The sequence below is a fragment of the Peromyscus californicus genome, unplaced genomic scaffold (assembly GCF_007827085.1).
Source record: "Peromyscus californicus insignis strain IS unplaced genomic scaffold, ASM782708v3 Scaffold_17__1_contigs__length_78620276, whole genome shotgun sequence".
NCBI lineage: Eukaryota > Metazoa > Chordata > Mammalia > Rodentia > Cricetidae > Peromyscus > Peromyscus californicus.
Window position 1 is genome coordinate 15,368,527 of NW_026294469.1, and position 14,236 is coordinate 15,382,762.

General features: G+C 37.3%; 1 protein-coding gene across 6 annotated transcripts in view; it reads left to right on the plus strand.

Annotated features, from left to right (window-relative positions):
• The window catches only part of Kiaa1328 (KIAA1328 ortholog), a 294,152-nt gene that overhangs the window by 177,113 nt on the left and 102,803 nt on the right, over positions 1-14,236 (plus strand). For 4 of the 6 annotated variants that reach the window (XR_008219044.1, XM_052741683.1, XM_052741686.1 and 1 more), the window contains exon 7: positions 51-95. The exons of the other annotated variants lie outside the window; for them this stretch is intronic. Coding sequence is in view for 3 of the 4 variants with exons in the window: in XM_052741683.1 (XP_052597643.1) it covers positions 51-95 (45 nt within the window). In the remaining variant the exon portion in view is untranslated. The remainder of the gene's footprint in view (positions 1-50; positions 96-14,236) is intronic. 6 annotated transcript variants of the gene reach the window in all.

Sequence of the window (14,236 nt, forward strand, 5' to 3'; positions counted from 1 at the left end):
TTGTCTTTAAGTCCATTTATGTGGTTTATTACATTTATTGACTTTCATAGGTTGAACCATACATACATTTCAAGGATAAAGCCAACTTGGTAATGGTGAGTAACCTTTTAAATGTATGTTTGTGTTCTGTTTACAAGATTTTATTCAGTATTTTTTTAGTCTATGTTCATCAGTGATATTGGCCTGTTAGGATATTTTTGTTGTGTCTTCTGTTTAGGGTATTAGAGTGATACTAGCTTCAAAGGAGTTTGGTAGTGCTCCTTGTTTTCTCTCTCTCTCTCTCTCTCTCTCTCTCTCTCTCTCTCTCTCTCTCTCTCTCTCTCTCTCTCTTTCATTTTCCCTTCCTCAGTAGTTTAAGAAGTACTGGCTGTACATCTTTGAATGTCTGATAAAATTGTGCTGTGCCATCTGGCCCTGGATTTTTTTTTTAAAGCTGGAAGGCTTTTTGTTATTATCTCAATCTCCTCTTTAGTTATGGGCTTGTTTAAGTTGTTGGTTTCTTCTTGGGTTAATTTTGTAGTTTGGCTGCATTTAGAAAATAATATATTTCTTTTAGATTTTACAACTTAATGGAGTACAGGTTTTTTAAATATCCTCTTATAATATTCTGAATTTCTTTGGTATCTGCTATAATGTTTTCCTGTTCATCTCTGATTCTGTTTATCTGGGTCCTCTCTGGTTAGTTGGGTCAAGGGTCTGTCAGTTTATCTTCTCAAAGAGTGCTTAGATTAGTGATTCTTTGTATTGTTTTCTTTATTTCTATTTTGTTGATTTCTGCTCTGAATTTTTATTCCTTCTTACCATTGACTGGTTTGGATTTGGTTTGTTTGATTTTCAAACTTTTTGAATTGCATCACTAAGTCATTTGTTGTGTTCTTTCTGATTGTTTAATTAGGCACTTGGAGCTATAATTTCCCTTGTAGGATTGCTTTCAGAGTGTCCCAGAACTTTTGTTGTGTTGTTTATTCATTTTCATTTAGTTCCAGGAATTTTTTATTCTGTCTTTAACTCATTCAGCGTTTAGTAATGAATTGGTTAATCTTCACAAGTTTGTGTATTTACTAGAGGTATTTTTGCTGTCAATTTTAAGTTGTATTGCATTGTGATCAGGTAGGATACGAGAGGTGATTAATATTTTTGAGTTTGTAAAGATTTCTTTTGTGTCCCAGGGTATGGTCTCTCTTAGAAAAGCTTCGATCTGCCGCTGAGTGGAATGTGTATTCTTTGGTGTTTGAATAGAAAATTCTGTAGATATATGTTCAGTAAATTTGATGTATGATATCCATAAATTCTGATGTTACTCTGTTTATGTTTTGTCCAGATGATCTGTCTACTGAAGGAAGTGGAATGTTGAGATCATCTACTATTAATGGATTGGTGCTAATTTGTATCTTTAATTCCAGTAGTAGATTTTTTATGAAACTGGTCACCCCTGAGTTTTGTGAACATATATTTATAACAATAATTTCCTTTTACTTAACTGTTCCCTTGATTGGAATGAAATGTCCCTCTTTATCTCCTATGATTAGTTTTAGTTTGAAGTCTATTTTGTCATACATTAGGATCGCAATGCCTGCTTGCTTCCTGGCACCATTTGGTAGGAGTACTTTTGTCCATTCTTTTAGTCTCACGTGGTGCCTATCTTTAAATCAGATTTGTTTCTTTTTAGGAAGCAGATAGATTGATTTTGTTTCTTGATCTATTCTGTATTCAGTTTATGTCTTTTGATTGAAGAATTGAGGCCATTGATATTTAAAATTATTATTGATATGTATGTGTTAGTTGTGTTCATCAGGTTGTTGATGTTCACAACAGGTAGTATTGTGTTCTCAGTAGTATTTTGTGTTTTAATAATTATGGCTTTATAATTCTTTCCACAGTCTCTTTTCTGTGTTCATTCTTGTCTTCATCCAAAATAATGCTTAGGTTTGGTTTATTGGTTATAAAATTTTTTTGTCCAATGAAAAACATTATACATACATATGAGATTTATTGGAGTATCTTTTAGTCTGTGGTCTCACTATTTCAACAGTGGTTGTCTCCGAGTGGAAAGCCCAAGAATACAATCCTTGCTCAGTCCACAAGATTGAATGTCTCAGCTAGTATCCAGGGTTTTCTGGGGCATCACGCAGGCATTTATTCTCCTCAAGCTCTTTCTCCCTTATTTCATTGAGCTGTTTCTTTCTTTACTTTTTGCATTCTTTTAGGAAGTTTATGTTTGGTGTTTCAATTTCTGTATCTCATTAGCAAGCTTTTTCAGAGGACTGGTATGTTTTGGAGAGAAGATACTGGCTTGATTTTTCATATTGTTGGTGTTCTTATGATTAGATCTCAGCACGTAGACTTCCTTTGTTCTGAGTTCATTATGGACAGTGCAGGGTAGGGACAAAGAGAAGATGTGGGTTCATTTTGGGTCCAGAGGCTGGAAGTGGCTTGGGTGGACAGAAAAGACTGGGTTAGAAACAGGATATGCTTCCTGTTTCGAACCAGAAGTGTGAGGGTAGATAGGTCTGAGTGGAAACATTGGGTATGATGTAGGATTGTCTGGTGGTGAAAGGTAGAAGGATCTCCTAGCCCAAGCTGAGAGCTGCATTGCAGTAACAGCAGGAAGCCAGACTAGGCTGGTGCACTCATTCTGGGATCCAGGCTAAATCTGGTAGGTTGCAAGAAAGGCATGGATGAAGAGGTCAGGGGTATTCACCAGATTAGAACCTGAATGAGGATGTGGGAAATCTGGGTATGCAGTAGGATGGTGGATTCAGTGCAAAGGGTCCTGTGGGTGGATGCAATTAGGGCAGGTCCTGGTGGAAGCCTGGAGACTGGCTTTGGTACAGGAGGAGGTGGTGAGAGTAGGCAGGGCACTGGATGTGGGACAGGCTATATCTGGGAGGTTACAGAAAAACAAGTATTGGGTACTAGGGAGTACTCACCAGGCTAAACCCTGGAGGAAAAAGTGGGAAATCTGTGTCCCAGGTATTTGTAATAGTTACAGGATCATATTTGTTTGGTTAAAATTTTCTTTTATATTGGAAGACATTAACTAAAAATGATTTGTAGGAAACTCAATTTGCTTTATGTTTTTAAATCTCTGCTTGTTCCAGACCTCCTCTTTTGAACACATTGTGTCTTAAAATGTAGTATACTTGTTTGTGGCATAAGAGTAATTTTTAAATCCAAGTTTGAATCCTAAGGCAGTGTTGCCTTCTATTCCCATTTTGTATCCTGTAGTCTGTCTGCTTGCCTCTCCCAGCTGTAATCTGAAATAGCACATATTTTGTCGTTTTTCATTATGGTTTCTTTCTTTTCTTTTTTTTTCCCTTTGGTGGTTTTGGTTTTGTTTTTTGTTTTTTGTTTTTTGTTTTTTGTTTTTTTTTTAGCCAGGGTTTCTTTGTAGCTTTGAAGCCTGTTCTGGAACTCACTCTGTAGACCAAGCTGGCTTCTAACTCACAGAGATCTGCCTGTCTCTGCCTCCTGAGTGCCAGGATTAAAGGCATGTGCCACCACTGCCTGGCTCATTATGGTTTCTTATTTTAAACTTTTTAGTTTTAGTCTGAAATAACCCCATTTTGTGGGGTTCTTTTTTTTTTTCATTGCAGTTTCTTTTTTTAAACTCTTTATGGAACATTGCCAAAAGTAATGTAATGATCTCTGCTTTCAATTGAAACTTTTACTCCAAATTTCCTCATAGTTCCACAGATCTATTATAAAAAGTCATTTAGGGACTGGTGAGATGGTAAATAGGTAAAAGCATTTGCTGTGGAAGACTGAGTTCAATCTCCAAACCCATGTTAAAAACTTACATGCATTGGCATGCATCTGTAATCCAAGCATCCCTATAGATGGAATGTGGAGACAGGAGATCATCCAGAAGTTTCATAGCCCAGCTGGAGTTGAGTTTCCATTTTTAAAAGTGTAAATAAATACTTCAACATCACAAGGAAATGTAAAGATCTGTAAACAGCTAATACTTAACTGCAGAGGAGCCGGATGAAGTAAGTTCAACAGTAAATAAATGAGCAATATGCTTTGGGGTACTGTGAAGGCATAATCATTTGAGCTGAGGGAATGGTAAAGCCACCTGAAGGGAAGTGGCACCAACCAGGGCTCTTAGGAGCAGAAAAGGGAGTTGGGGCAGTTGGCACTCGGGAATTGGATCACTCATTCTTTTTTATTTCTAAACCAAATTGCTTGGCTTTTCACAATAACCTAAACTAGCTGAGTAAGAGTGTCCCAGATAGTTTAGAATAAAGGTTGGCACAATGCCAAGTACTTAGTTCCAAATAGTTCTTTTTATCTTAAGGCAGGGCTAATCCTCGAAAAGCAGCTACCTTCAGTCTCTGGTTTTCAACTTTGCTCTGCTTTTGAAATTACTTCTCCCTAGGTCTCCAGCATCCCTGGTATGTAGCTGCTTACACAGAGGCTCAGAAAGGACTTTGGTCTATATGATTTACTTTGGCAAATCTTAATCTAATAACACTCTAGCTTTCCAAACCTCTTACTGTTGGTTATACCTAATGGTGCTTCTTAAATACCCTCTTTGTTTTGAAGAACAGTTTCTGTCCAGTTGTTCGTCTAAAAGTTCAATGCAAATTATTTTCTCATAGCCAGTGGCACATATAACAATGTGACTTCTGGTCTCCCTTTTAGGAGCAGTTGATCACATTCAGATAGTGTTAACTGGATACTAGAAAGTGCCAGACTTGGAGGGGTGTAAGACATTTAAGCTTTCTTTCATTAAACAGAAATTCATTTTGCTTGCCCCCTTGAAAACCACATTTAAACATCTGTTCACATGGAATTCTTGGGTCCATTCTGGAGCCTGATGGTTAGTGCAGAATGAATGGCCAGTAAATCACCCTCGAAGTGCTGTCTGGGACTCAGGCATCTTCCAGATCACCCACACTAAGAAGGAGACACAAGAAAACTCCATATAAACCTCTTAGGAGTCTGGGATGTGCTGCATCTTTAACTGGATGGACTTCGGGAAATTTTTCACCACTTCTGTCACTGTATCTTTCCCTAGATCTAATTTTCACTATAAAATTATGCAGGGATGATTCAACATATGTAAACTGATAAATGAAATCCACCATATAAACAGGCTGAAAGGCAAAAGCCACCTGATTAGCTTATTAGATGCAGAAAGGGCCTTTGAGAAAATCCAACATCCCTTCATGCTAAAAGTCTTGGAGAGACTAGAGATACAGGTGACATACCTCAACATAATAAAGATGATTTGCAGCAAAACCAAATCAAACATCAAGCTGAACAGGGAGGAACTCAAAGCATTCCCACTAAAATCAGGAACAAAACAAGGATGTCCACCTTCTCCATACTTATTCAGTATATTACTTGAAGTCATAGATAGAGCAATAAGGTGACTGAAGGACATCAAGTGGATAGAATTAGGAAAGGAAGAAGTCACCATATCCTTATTTGCATATCTCACTGATAAACACTTTCAGTACAGTAGCAGGACATAAAATTAGCATACAAAATTAATAGCCTTCTTATATACAAATACCAGACTGAGAAAGAAACCAAGGAAATAGTGCCTTTCATAATCCCCTCAAAAAAGTTCAAATATCTTGGGATAGCTAACCAAGCAAGTAAAGGACTTGTATGATAAAAACTTTAAGACAGTGAAGAAAGAAATTGAGGAAATCAGAATATGGAAAACTTACCCATGTTAATGAGTTGGTGGGATTAATATAATGAAAATGGCCATCCTACCAGAGGAGGGTTGTCTCTTAGGAAGATAATTAACACAATTCTGACAACTTATCAGACCACCTTGTAAGACAGACCTGAGCTGAGCTAAGGACCGGCAGTGATGGGTAGGATTCCATTGTGACCATGACTGCTTGCCCTGTATTTAAACCTACATCTCATATTAAGACCCTGAAGATTGATGTATGAGTCACTGAAACTCTTTGTTCCTTTTCCCAATGTCGCCATAAAGCTCCTTTCTCTGCTTTTACACACACACACACACACACACACACACACACACACACACACTACCCTTTTCTGATATTCATTGAGTAATTACAACTAGCTGTGTGCTTATTTCTTCTTAGAAATTATTTAAAATATTTAAAGCTGCCTTTTTCTGCATTTGTGACTAAATGAGCTAAGTCACTACTGTAGTTACATATCCTTTGATGAAATGATTGTCCCTTTAAAAAATTCTATCAGAATTCTTAGAATTCTTATCATAGCTATGCATTTATTTTATTCAGTCATCTATTTGGGACAAATATATAAAATACGGTGATTTACCTTCCTCAATGTGTGAGTCTCAGAGGGAAGTAACTGATTATTCACTCATTGCTGATTTCTCAACCAGCCCCTTTTCCTTTCTTTCCTTTCCTTGGGTTACAAAACACTAATCTTAAAGATAAAATACACTAAAAAGATTATCAAGCCTAAATCCCTTCTTATAAATGACTACACTACTTAAGAGAGCCAAAAGTAATTTGCCTAAAGCAACAGAACTCCAGAGTAACCATGGTGGAATTCTGGCCACTGTCTTCAGCTTGAATGTACTATTAGTTATTACAAGCTACTTAATTTTATAATAACTCAAAAATTCTGACTTTCAGGAAGTGTAGTAATGATAAAAGAAGGTTTAGCCTTTCACTGCATCTGGTAGTTCTAGCATCTAGTTTACTGCATCTAGCAAAAAAATATTGGCAGGCCTACGATGGTATTCCTAGGACCTAGTATGGTATCTGGTATCTAGTCCATTGTTCTGTCATTTACATGTCGTTATGTGTCTTCTCTGTGCCTACATACTTTTAAACCTCATAATTAGTGACTTTAATGTCTTTTAGATTCAATATTCCTAAAGTGTGCTGCAGTCCCTTTGGGAACTAGAATAAGTTATTAGAGCCTTGCAGATGTGTGTGGCTGCTGCATTCTGTCATTTTCCCTTCCGTTGATAGCCTACGGCCTCAGCTGCTGAGCTGTGAAGGAGCTCAAACCTCCAGGGTCCATTAGATTTAACTTGTTTACTGCATTGATATCTATATGTTAAATGACAAGAGAGTTCAGGTTATTGAATAATTTAAAATTCAGCTCTAATTGGTGTCATATGACCTGGAAAAGGCCATGGATGACGCCAGGAGCATGCTGTGAATTTCTTATAAATTATTCATAAATTAGATGATTCATTTTCCTGAGTGTCTTGCTAAATGCAAAAGTTTGTAAGTTATAACTGATGATATAACACCTGTAAGTATTTAGTTCATAACGCTGGAAGGTAATCTACCTTGATGATCTTCTAGCAAAATCTGCCAGTATAGGAAAGTTAATTGCACTGAGGAGAATGAACATTTATTTGGGATGAGACATTGGCAAACCACACAGTGCAGCTGTTGCATTACGGATTTTCTGTCAGTTTGACAACTGGTCCATGTGTAGTGTTAAAATGCAGCGTGCCATTCTGTGCTTTATTCCACTTAACTCCAAAATATTCTGGGACAGTGACTTGCACCGCCACCCCCTGACACACACACACACACACACACACACACACACACACACACACACACATGCGCGCACACGCACATGCATACGTATACGCACACGCACAGTACTACTGACCTTTTAAAAAAGGAGAGGGAATTGGTAATTATCTTTCATAAGCCGATAAGGCGGAAAATTAGAATTGTTAACATTTGTCAAGATAGGGAAATTATTTACCATAAAAAATACCTCAAGACCTGTTGGTAATATTGACGAAGGTCCTGTGGATAAGAACTCATGAGCACATTTGGAAGTAATCAGTTCCTAAGTATCCAAAGATATGGTGATGACAGCAGCAGTTGATGTCCCAAAGAGGACAGGGGAAATCTTACAGAGTCCCATCCCTGAGTGAAAAGCTTTCAGTAATTAGTGACTGCTAAGAGAGGGAGTCAGTCTTCTCCGTTACCTTAATAGGTTACACCATGCTAAGTGATCAGCCCTAAACACATACACATGTGAGCAGCACTCAATAGACTGAGCAGATTGTAGTGTGTGTGTGCACGCATGTGTGTTAACAATAATAAGACGTATGATTGAGAGAGTGGAGTGAAAATGAAGTAAATATAGTACTCATGTATGAAATTCTCAAAAATATGTCTAAAAAAGGAACTATTGCTGCTCTTTAGTTCATGCTCCACTTGTTCCTTTAGAACAGGGAGATTATCCAACACTCCAGTGGTGATTCACAGAAACAGCTGATTATGTATGGATAATGCTACAAAGTAGTAATGTAGGGGTTTTTAACATGTAAAGACATGGGGATATCCTGTGTATACATGTGCTTGCATACATGTGTATGAGATACAATATCATACATGTTTATAATATAGATATGATATATATAAAATCATATAAAAAGATATCTTAAAACTTAAAGAAATTTTTCAACTCCATTAGTTTCTTAAATTTCAGTTGTAAGAAATTCTTCATGATGCCTAACCTAAGTATTTTACAGCCTTTCTTCTTTACTTTATTATTGTATGAATATGGGTGTGCATGATGTATGTTTGGTGTGAGTTTGGGTATGCCATGGCTCATGTGTGGAGGCCAGAAGACAACTTTATAGAGCTTGCTTTCTCCTAACTTTGCGTAGGTTCTTGAGATCACGCTCGGTTTGTCAGGGTTCTGCAGAAAGTCTTTTACCAAGCCATCTTGCCAGCCCTCATACACTTGATTTTAAATCTTTTTCTTTTCTATGATATTTTTCTGTTTAGTCTATGTCTACCCAGGTTAAAGAGCACCATTCTCCACCTCTGTTGTAAATCAGAAGTGCCAGCATTTTTTTTTATTTGCGTTGTGGATTCCATGGTATGATTTCGTGGTCAAAAGCCACTCCTCATGGTCATTGATGGTAGCATCCATTGTACAGAAAAAATCCTAAAGTGCTCCCGTGGTGAACTCAACTATTTTTATTAATGGTAATCATTTTCTCCCTAATTTTTAATGCAGCTTGACAGGATCTGGAGTCTCCTGAGAGACAAGCCTCCTGATTTGCCTGTGAAGGAGTATCTAGTTTGGGTTAGCCTCTGGCCATGCGTGCCTGTAAGGGATTATCTGGATGGGTCAGCTGATAAGGACAAGTTGATTAGTGCCATTTCACATGATAGAAACTTAAAATTTAAAATATAGTGAGACTTCTCTACATGACAGAATGATTAAAAATAAAAGTGTATGACCAAGTGTTAATGAGAATGTGGAACAAGTAAGGATTTTGTACTATATTGATGGTATATAAAATAAAATGACTGTGTTGGTTTCTAATAAAGATCATGCACATCCTTCACCAGGGTCCAGTCTGGGGAGTCTACCTGATCCTCTCCTCCACAAACCATCCCAACCCCAAATCTACCCCCCAAACTACAGTTTTGGATCAGAACCTGCATCATGAAGGCCAGGCAAGCTTCCTACCCCCACCTGACTTCATTCTTTCTAAAGAATACCCTGTCTTCAGGCCTAACCTAGCCTGCACATGAACCCTAGCCTGCTGTCTCCATATCAGACACAGGACCAACAAGGGAGGTTCAAATGCTAAAATCTTGTTGCAAAAATACAAAGAATATGAAAGATCAAGGCAGTATTCCCCACCCCACACCCCAAAACCACCAGTTGTATAGAAATGTTCTCCATTGACGATTACCTAGATGAACCCTAGGACATATGATATGAAAGAACAATTGTATACTTGTTCAGAAGAACTCAAGAAGTTTTAAAGGCACATACAAACAGCTCAATGAACTTAATAATCATATAAAGAGAATAAGCATCTGAGTAATGTTCAATAAAACATAAATGTAAGGCTGATGGGAACGGTGAAGACAATACAGGATTTGAAAATGGAATTCAATAAAGAAACAGAAGTGTCGGCAAGGACTCAAACTGCAGTGAAGATATAATTGGAAAACCCAATAACCCAGTGAGAAGACTCAAAAGCCTTACAAGTAGAATGGGTCAGGCAGAACAGATTAGCAATGGATATCAGTGGATTATCCACAGATAAAGTGGAGGATCTAGATGAAATAAGCAAAGACTATGAAAAATTAAAGGAAATGCAGGAAAGAAACATGCAGGAAATGTGAGATACCATGAAACATGCCAAACCTTTGAATTATAGGAATAGAAGAAGGAAAAGAATCCCAGGTCTGTGGCATAGACCAAATATTCAACAAAGTCATAAGAGAAAACTTCCCCAGGTTTCAGGACACACCCATAAAAATACAAGCAGCACACAGAACATTGAATAGACAGGGCCAAACAAGAATGTCCACATTGTATATCATAGTTAAAACAGTAAGTATATAGGACAAAGATTATTGAATGCCACAGGAAAAAAAAACATTCCTCAAATACAGGAATGCTTCAACATCTGGAAGTCAATGTAATAAACCACATAAATGGACTTAAATATAAAAATTATATGATTATCTCAATCAATACAGGAAAAGCCTTTGACAAAATCGAACATATCTTCATGATAAAAGTCTTAGAGTTAGAAGAACTGTATCTCAACATAATAAAAACTATATATGAGAAACTTATATGTGAAAGCCAATGTAATCTTACATGGAGAAATACTTGAAGCAATCCCATTAAAGTCAGGAGTGAGACAGGCTGTCCCAATATCTCTATTCATTTTCAATATTGTGCTCAAAGCACTAGCCAGAACAACAAGGCAAGCAAAGGAAGTTAAAGGGTTACAATTAGGAAAAGAAGTCAAACAGAAGAGATCCCAAAAATGTAACCCAAAAACTAGAAATTACCAACAATTTCAGCAATGTGGCAGAATACAGAATCAACTCAGTACAAAGCATTGGTTTTTGTGCACCAATGATGAGCCTATAGAACAAGATATTATGGACATTCACAATAGCCCATAGAGATATTATTAGAGAAAATAAAATACCTAGGAATAAGCCTAACCAGAGGGATGAAAGATCTCTACAATGAAAACTTTAAATCTCTGAAAAAAGAGATAAAAGACCAGAAAAATGTAAAAACACCCCATGCTCATGGATTAGTAGCATTAATATTGTGAAAATGACCATTCTACTAAAAGCCATTTATAGATTCAATGCAATCTCATCAAATTCCTCACCTCATTCTTTATAGAATTAGAAAAAAAATCCCCAAATTCATATGGAATAAAAAAATACCCTGGATAGCCAAAATAATCATGAGGGGGGATGTTGGAGGGATTATCATTTCTATTCTTAAAATATATTACAGAGCCATAGTAATAAAAATAATTTGATACTTGTACAAAAGGACAGATGAAACAGACAGAATTGAAGATCCTAAACATGAGTGTGAATCACTACAGCCATCTAATATTTAACATTTTCAACACATGGTGCTGGGGAAACTGGATGTCCATATGCAGAAGAGTGAAACTAGACCGGTATCTATCTCTCCCCTTGCACCAAACTACCTCCAAATGGATCGACCTAAATGTGAAACCACAGACACTGAAATTGATAGGGGAAGACATGGGTGGTATCTTACAGGACTTTCTGTTAGACCCTATTTGCCAATAATTGAGAAGTAAGACCCCATAAAACCAGAAAGTTCTGCACAACTAAAATATCACTTAAAGGGAGAGTCCATAGGATGGGAGAGAATCTTTGCCAGTGATACATCTGACAGAAAATTAATATCCAGAATATATAAAGAACTCAAAAAACAAAGATTAAGAAACAAAACACAAAAACCAACCTGACCCATTCAAAATATGTGCCATGAACCTGAACAGATTGCATTCAAAGGAAGAAATAAAAAATGGCAAAGAAATACCTCAAAAAAGGAGGTTTCCTCTTACTCCAGTCAGAATGGCAAAGATCAGCCAAACAACTGAGGGCAGATGCTGGAGGGATGTGAGGAAACATTAACAGCCATTCACTGCTGGCAGGTTTGCAAACTGGTGCAGCCACTCTGGAAATGGGTGGAGAACCCTTCAAAAGTTAAAAATAAATCTACCATATGACCCAGCTGTTCTACTTCTTTGCATATACCCAAAGGACTTAATATCCTACGTCACAGATACTGTGTCATGTTCATTACCACTCTATTCACTATAGCTAGGAAATGGAAATAACCTGGGTGTCTTTCAACTGACAGATAATGAAAATGTGGTACATATACACTGTGGAATACTGTTCAGCTGTAAAGAAAAATTTGCACACAGAGGCCATTAAGGAAAACCACTACTGATCAAAATACAGAAAAGAAGTGGTCGTGCGGTGCCAGGCCACAGCTGATAGATCTACAACACAACTCTTATATCCAAGACTCAGGGATCATAGTGGACGAGGGGCCAGAAAAAACAAATTGTAAGAGCCAAAGAACAGGAAGATTTCTTAGAAATGTCAGAGGGCTATACTCGTGACATCTCACCAACTTGGCTGTCTAGACAAGACGTGAACAAAGGTGACACCAGTCGACGTGCTAACATGGAAGGAAGAAATCTCACTGGGGCCCCAACCCCTAGGCAGAAACTCAGAAATGCTGAGAGGGGGAAAAATAGTCTTCCTCAAGGAAGAGCCCCCAAATTGGTTATTCAATACCAAGTTGTCATCCCTGAAATCATGTACATGCAGATAACATTAAATGAACTAGGCTGGTTTGTGTGTGAAGAGAAGAAATAGGATGGAATGGAAAAAAATGATGTAATTATATTAAATTCAGAAATAATAAATATTTAAAAAAACACTTACATAAGAACAATAGCAGCTTTATAAGAGCTTTAAATGGGTGCCCCCATTAATAAGAGAAAAATAAATTGTGCCTTAGCCATATAACAAAAACTGTGTAGTGATAAAAAACAATGAATGTTGATTTATTGTAGGTGTAAATCAATGAATGTATAACTGATGAGCATAGAGCGAAGGTGTTGACCAGAAAGCATACAAGAGAACTTCTGGGTGACAGAGGTGTTCTGTAACTTGACCAGGGAGATAGTTACATCCATGTAAACAAATGTGAAATTTCATTAAGCCATACCCTTAAGCTGTTTAGTTTATTAGAAATTTTGGCTCTATTTTTAAAAAGTATTTTCTAAGTTTGTGTTACTTATCTGAAAGTTTCATATTAAACCCATATGCAGGCTAGAGAGATGATCCATGGGGTAAAGGTGCTGGCTACCAAGCCTGACAACCTTGGTTTGATCCTCAGGACCCATGTGGTTGAAGGAAAGAACCAACTCCCACAAGTTGTCCTCTGACCTCTGTGTGAGTGTCGTGGTAGCTGTGTGCTTGTGCACCCGTGTGCATGCACATACAGGCCCTAAATAAAAATGTAATACAGGTTTTTAAACACCCATATGCTACAGGAACAATTCAGAATTTTTTATTAGTTTAAGCCTTTGTTAAGTGAATTTGTGTTTGTTAATGCCACATACAAGGGCATGGAGCAACTCTAGAAAGAAAAACACATCTGTTTCATTCAGGTCTATTGTTATTTGCATGGATCCCAAAGGCGTTAGATATCTTCAACTCTACTAATAAAGCAGCTGAATTTTATATTTAGAACCTTTTAGGAAGTTTGATTTCTATTTCTTTTCTAGCTTTTCTCTTGGTAACACATGATTTAGCCTAATCTTAGATCTCTCTCTCTCTCTTTTTTTTTTTTTGAGACAGAATCTTTCTGTGTAGGCCAGGTTGGTCTGGAACCTGCTACAGAACCCAGATGGCTTTGTGATTCTTGTGTTTTTCCCATCAAGGGCTAAGATTCTAATTTTCTTTCATTACTAGCTCAAAACTCAATTTGAATTTTCTCAATAACATGATGCAGTCAAAACATACTTATTGAGAATATAGTATGTATAAACCCAAATGTTCCATATACAGATACACACACGCGTGCGCACACACACACACACACACACACACACACACACACACACACACACACACACACACTATGCCCTAAATCCTTCAACCCGTGAATATCCATTGTATGAACTTAAATGAACTTTATGAACAAAAGGACTTTGCATATGTGACTAAGCTAAGGATTAGGAGATGAGGGAATCACCCTGGATTACCTGGATAGGTGTCCCCTATAGTTCAAAAAGAATAAGGAAGAAATCAGAGCACAGGACACTATGATGTTGGAAGCAGAAGCGGGAGTGATGCACTTTGAAGATGGAGGAGAGACCCCAAACCAAGGAATATATATGGTCACTAGAAGCCTTAAAAAGTGTGGTGTGGTGGGG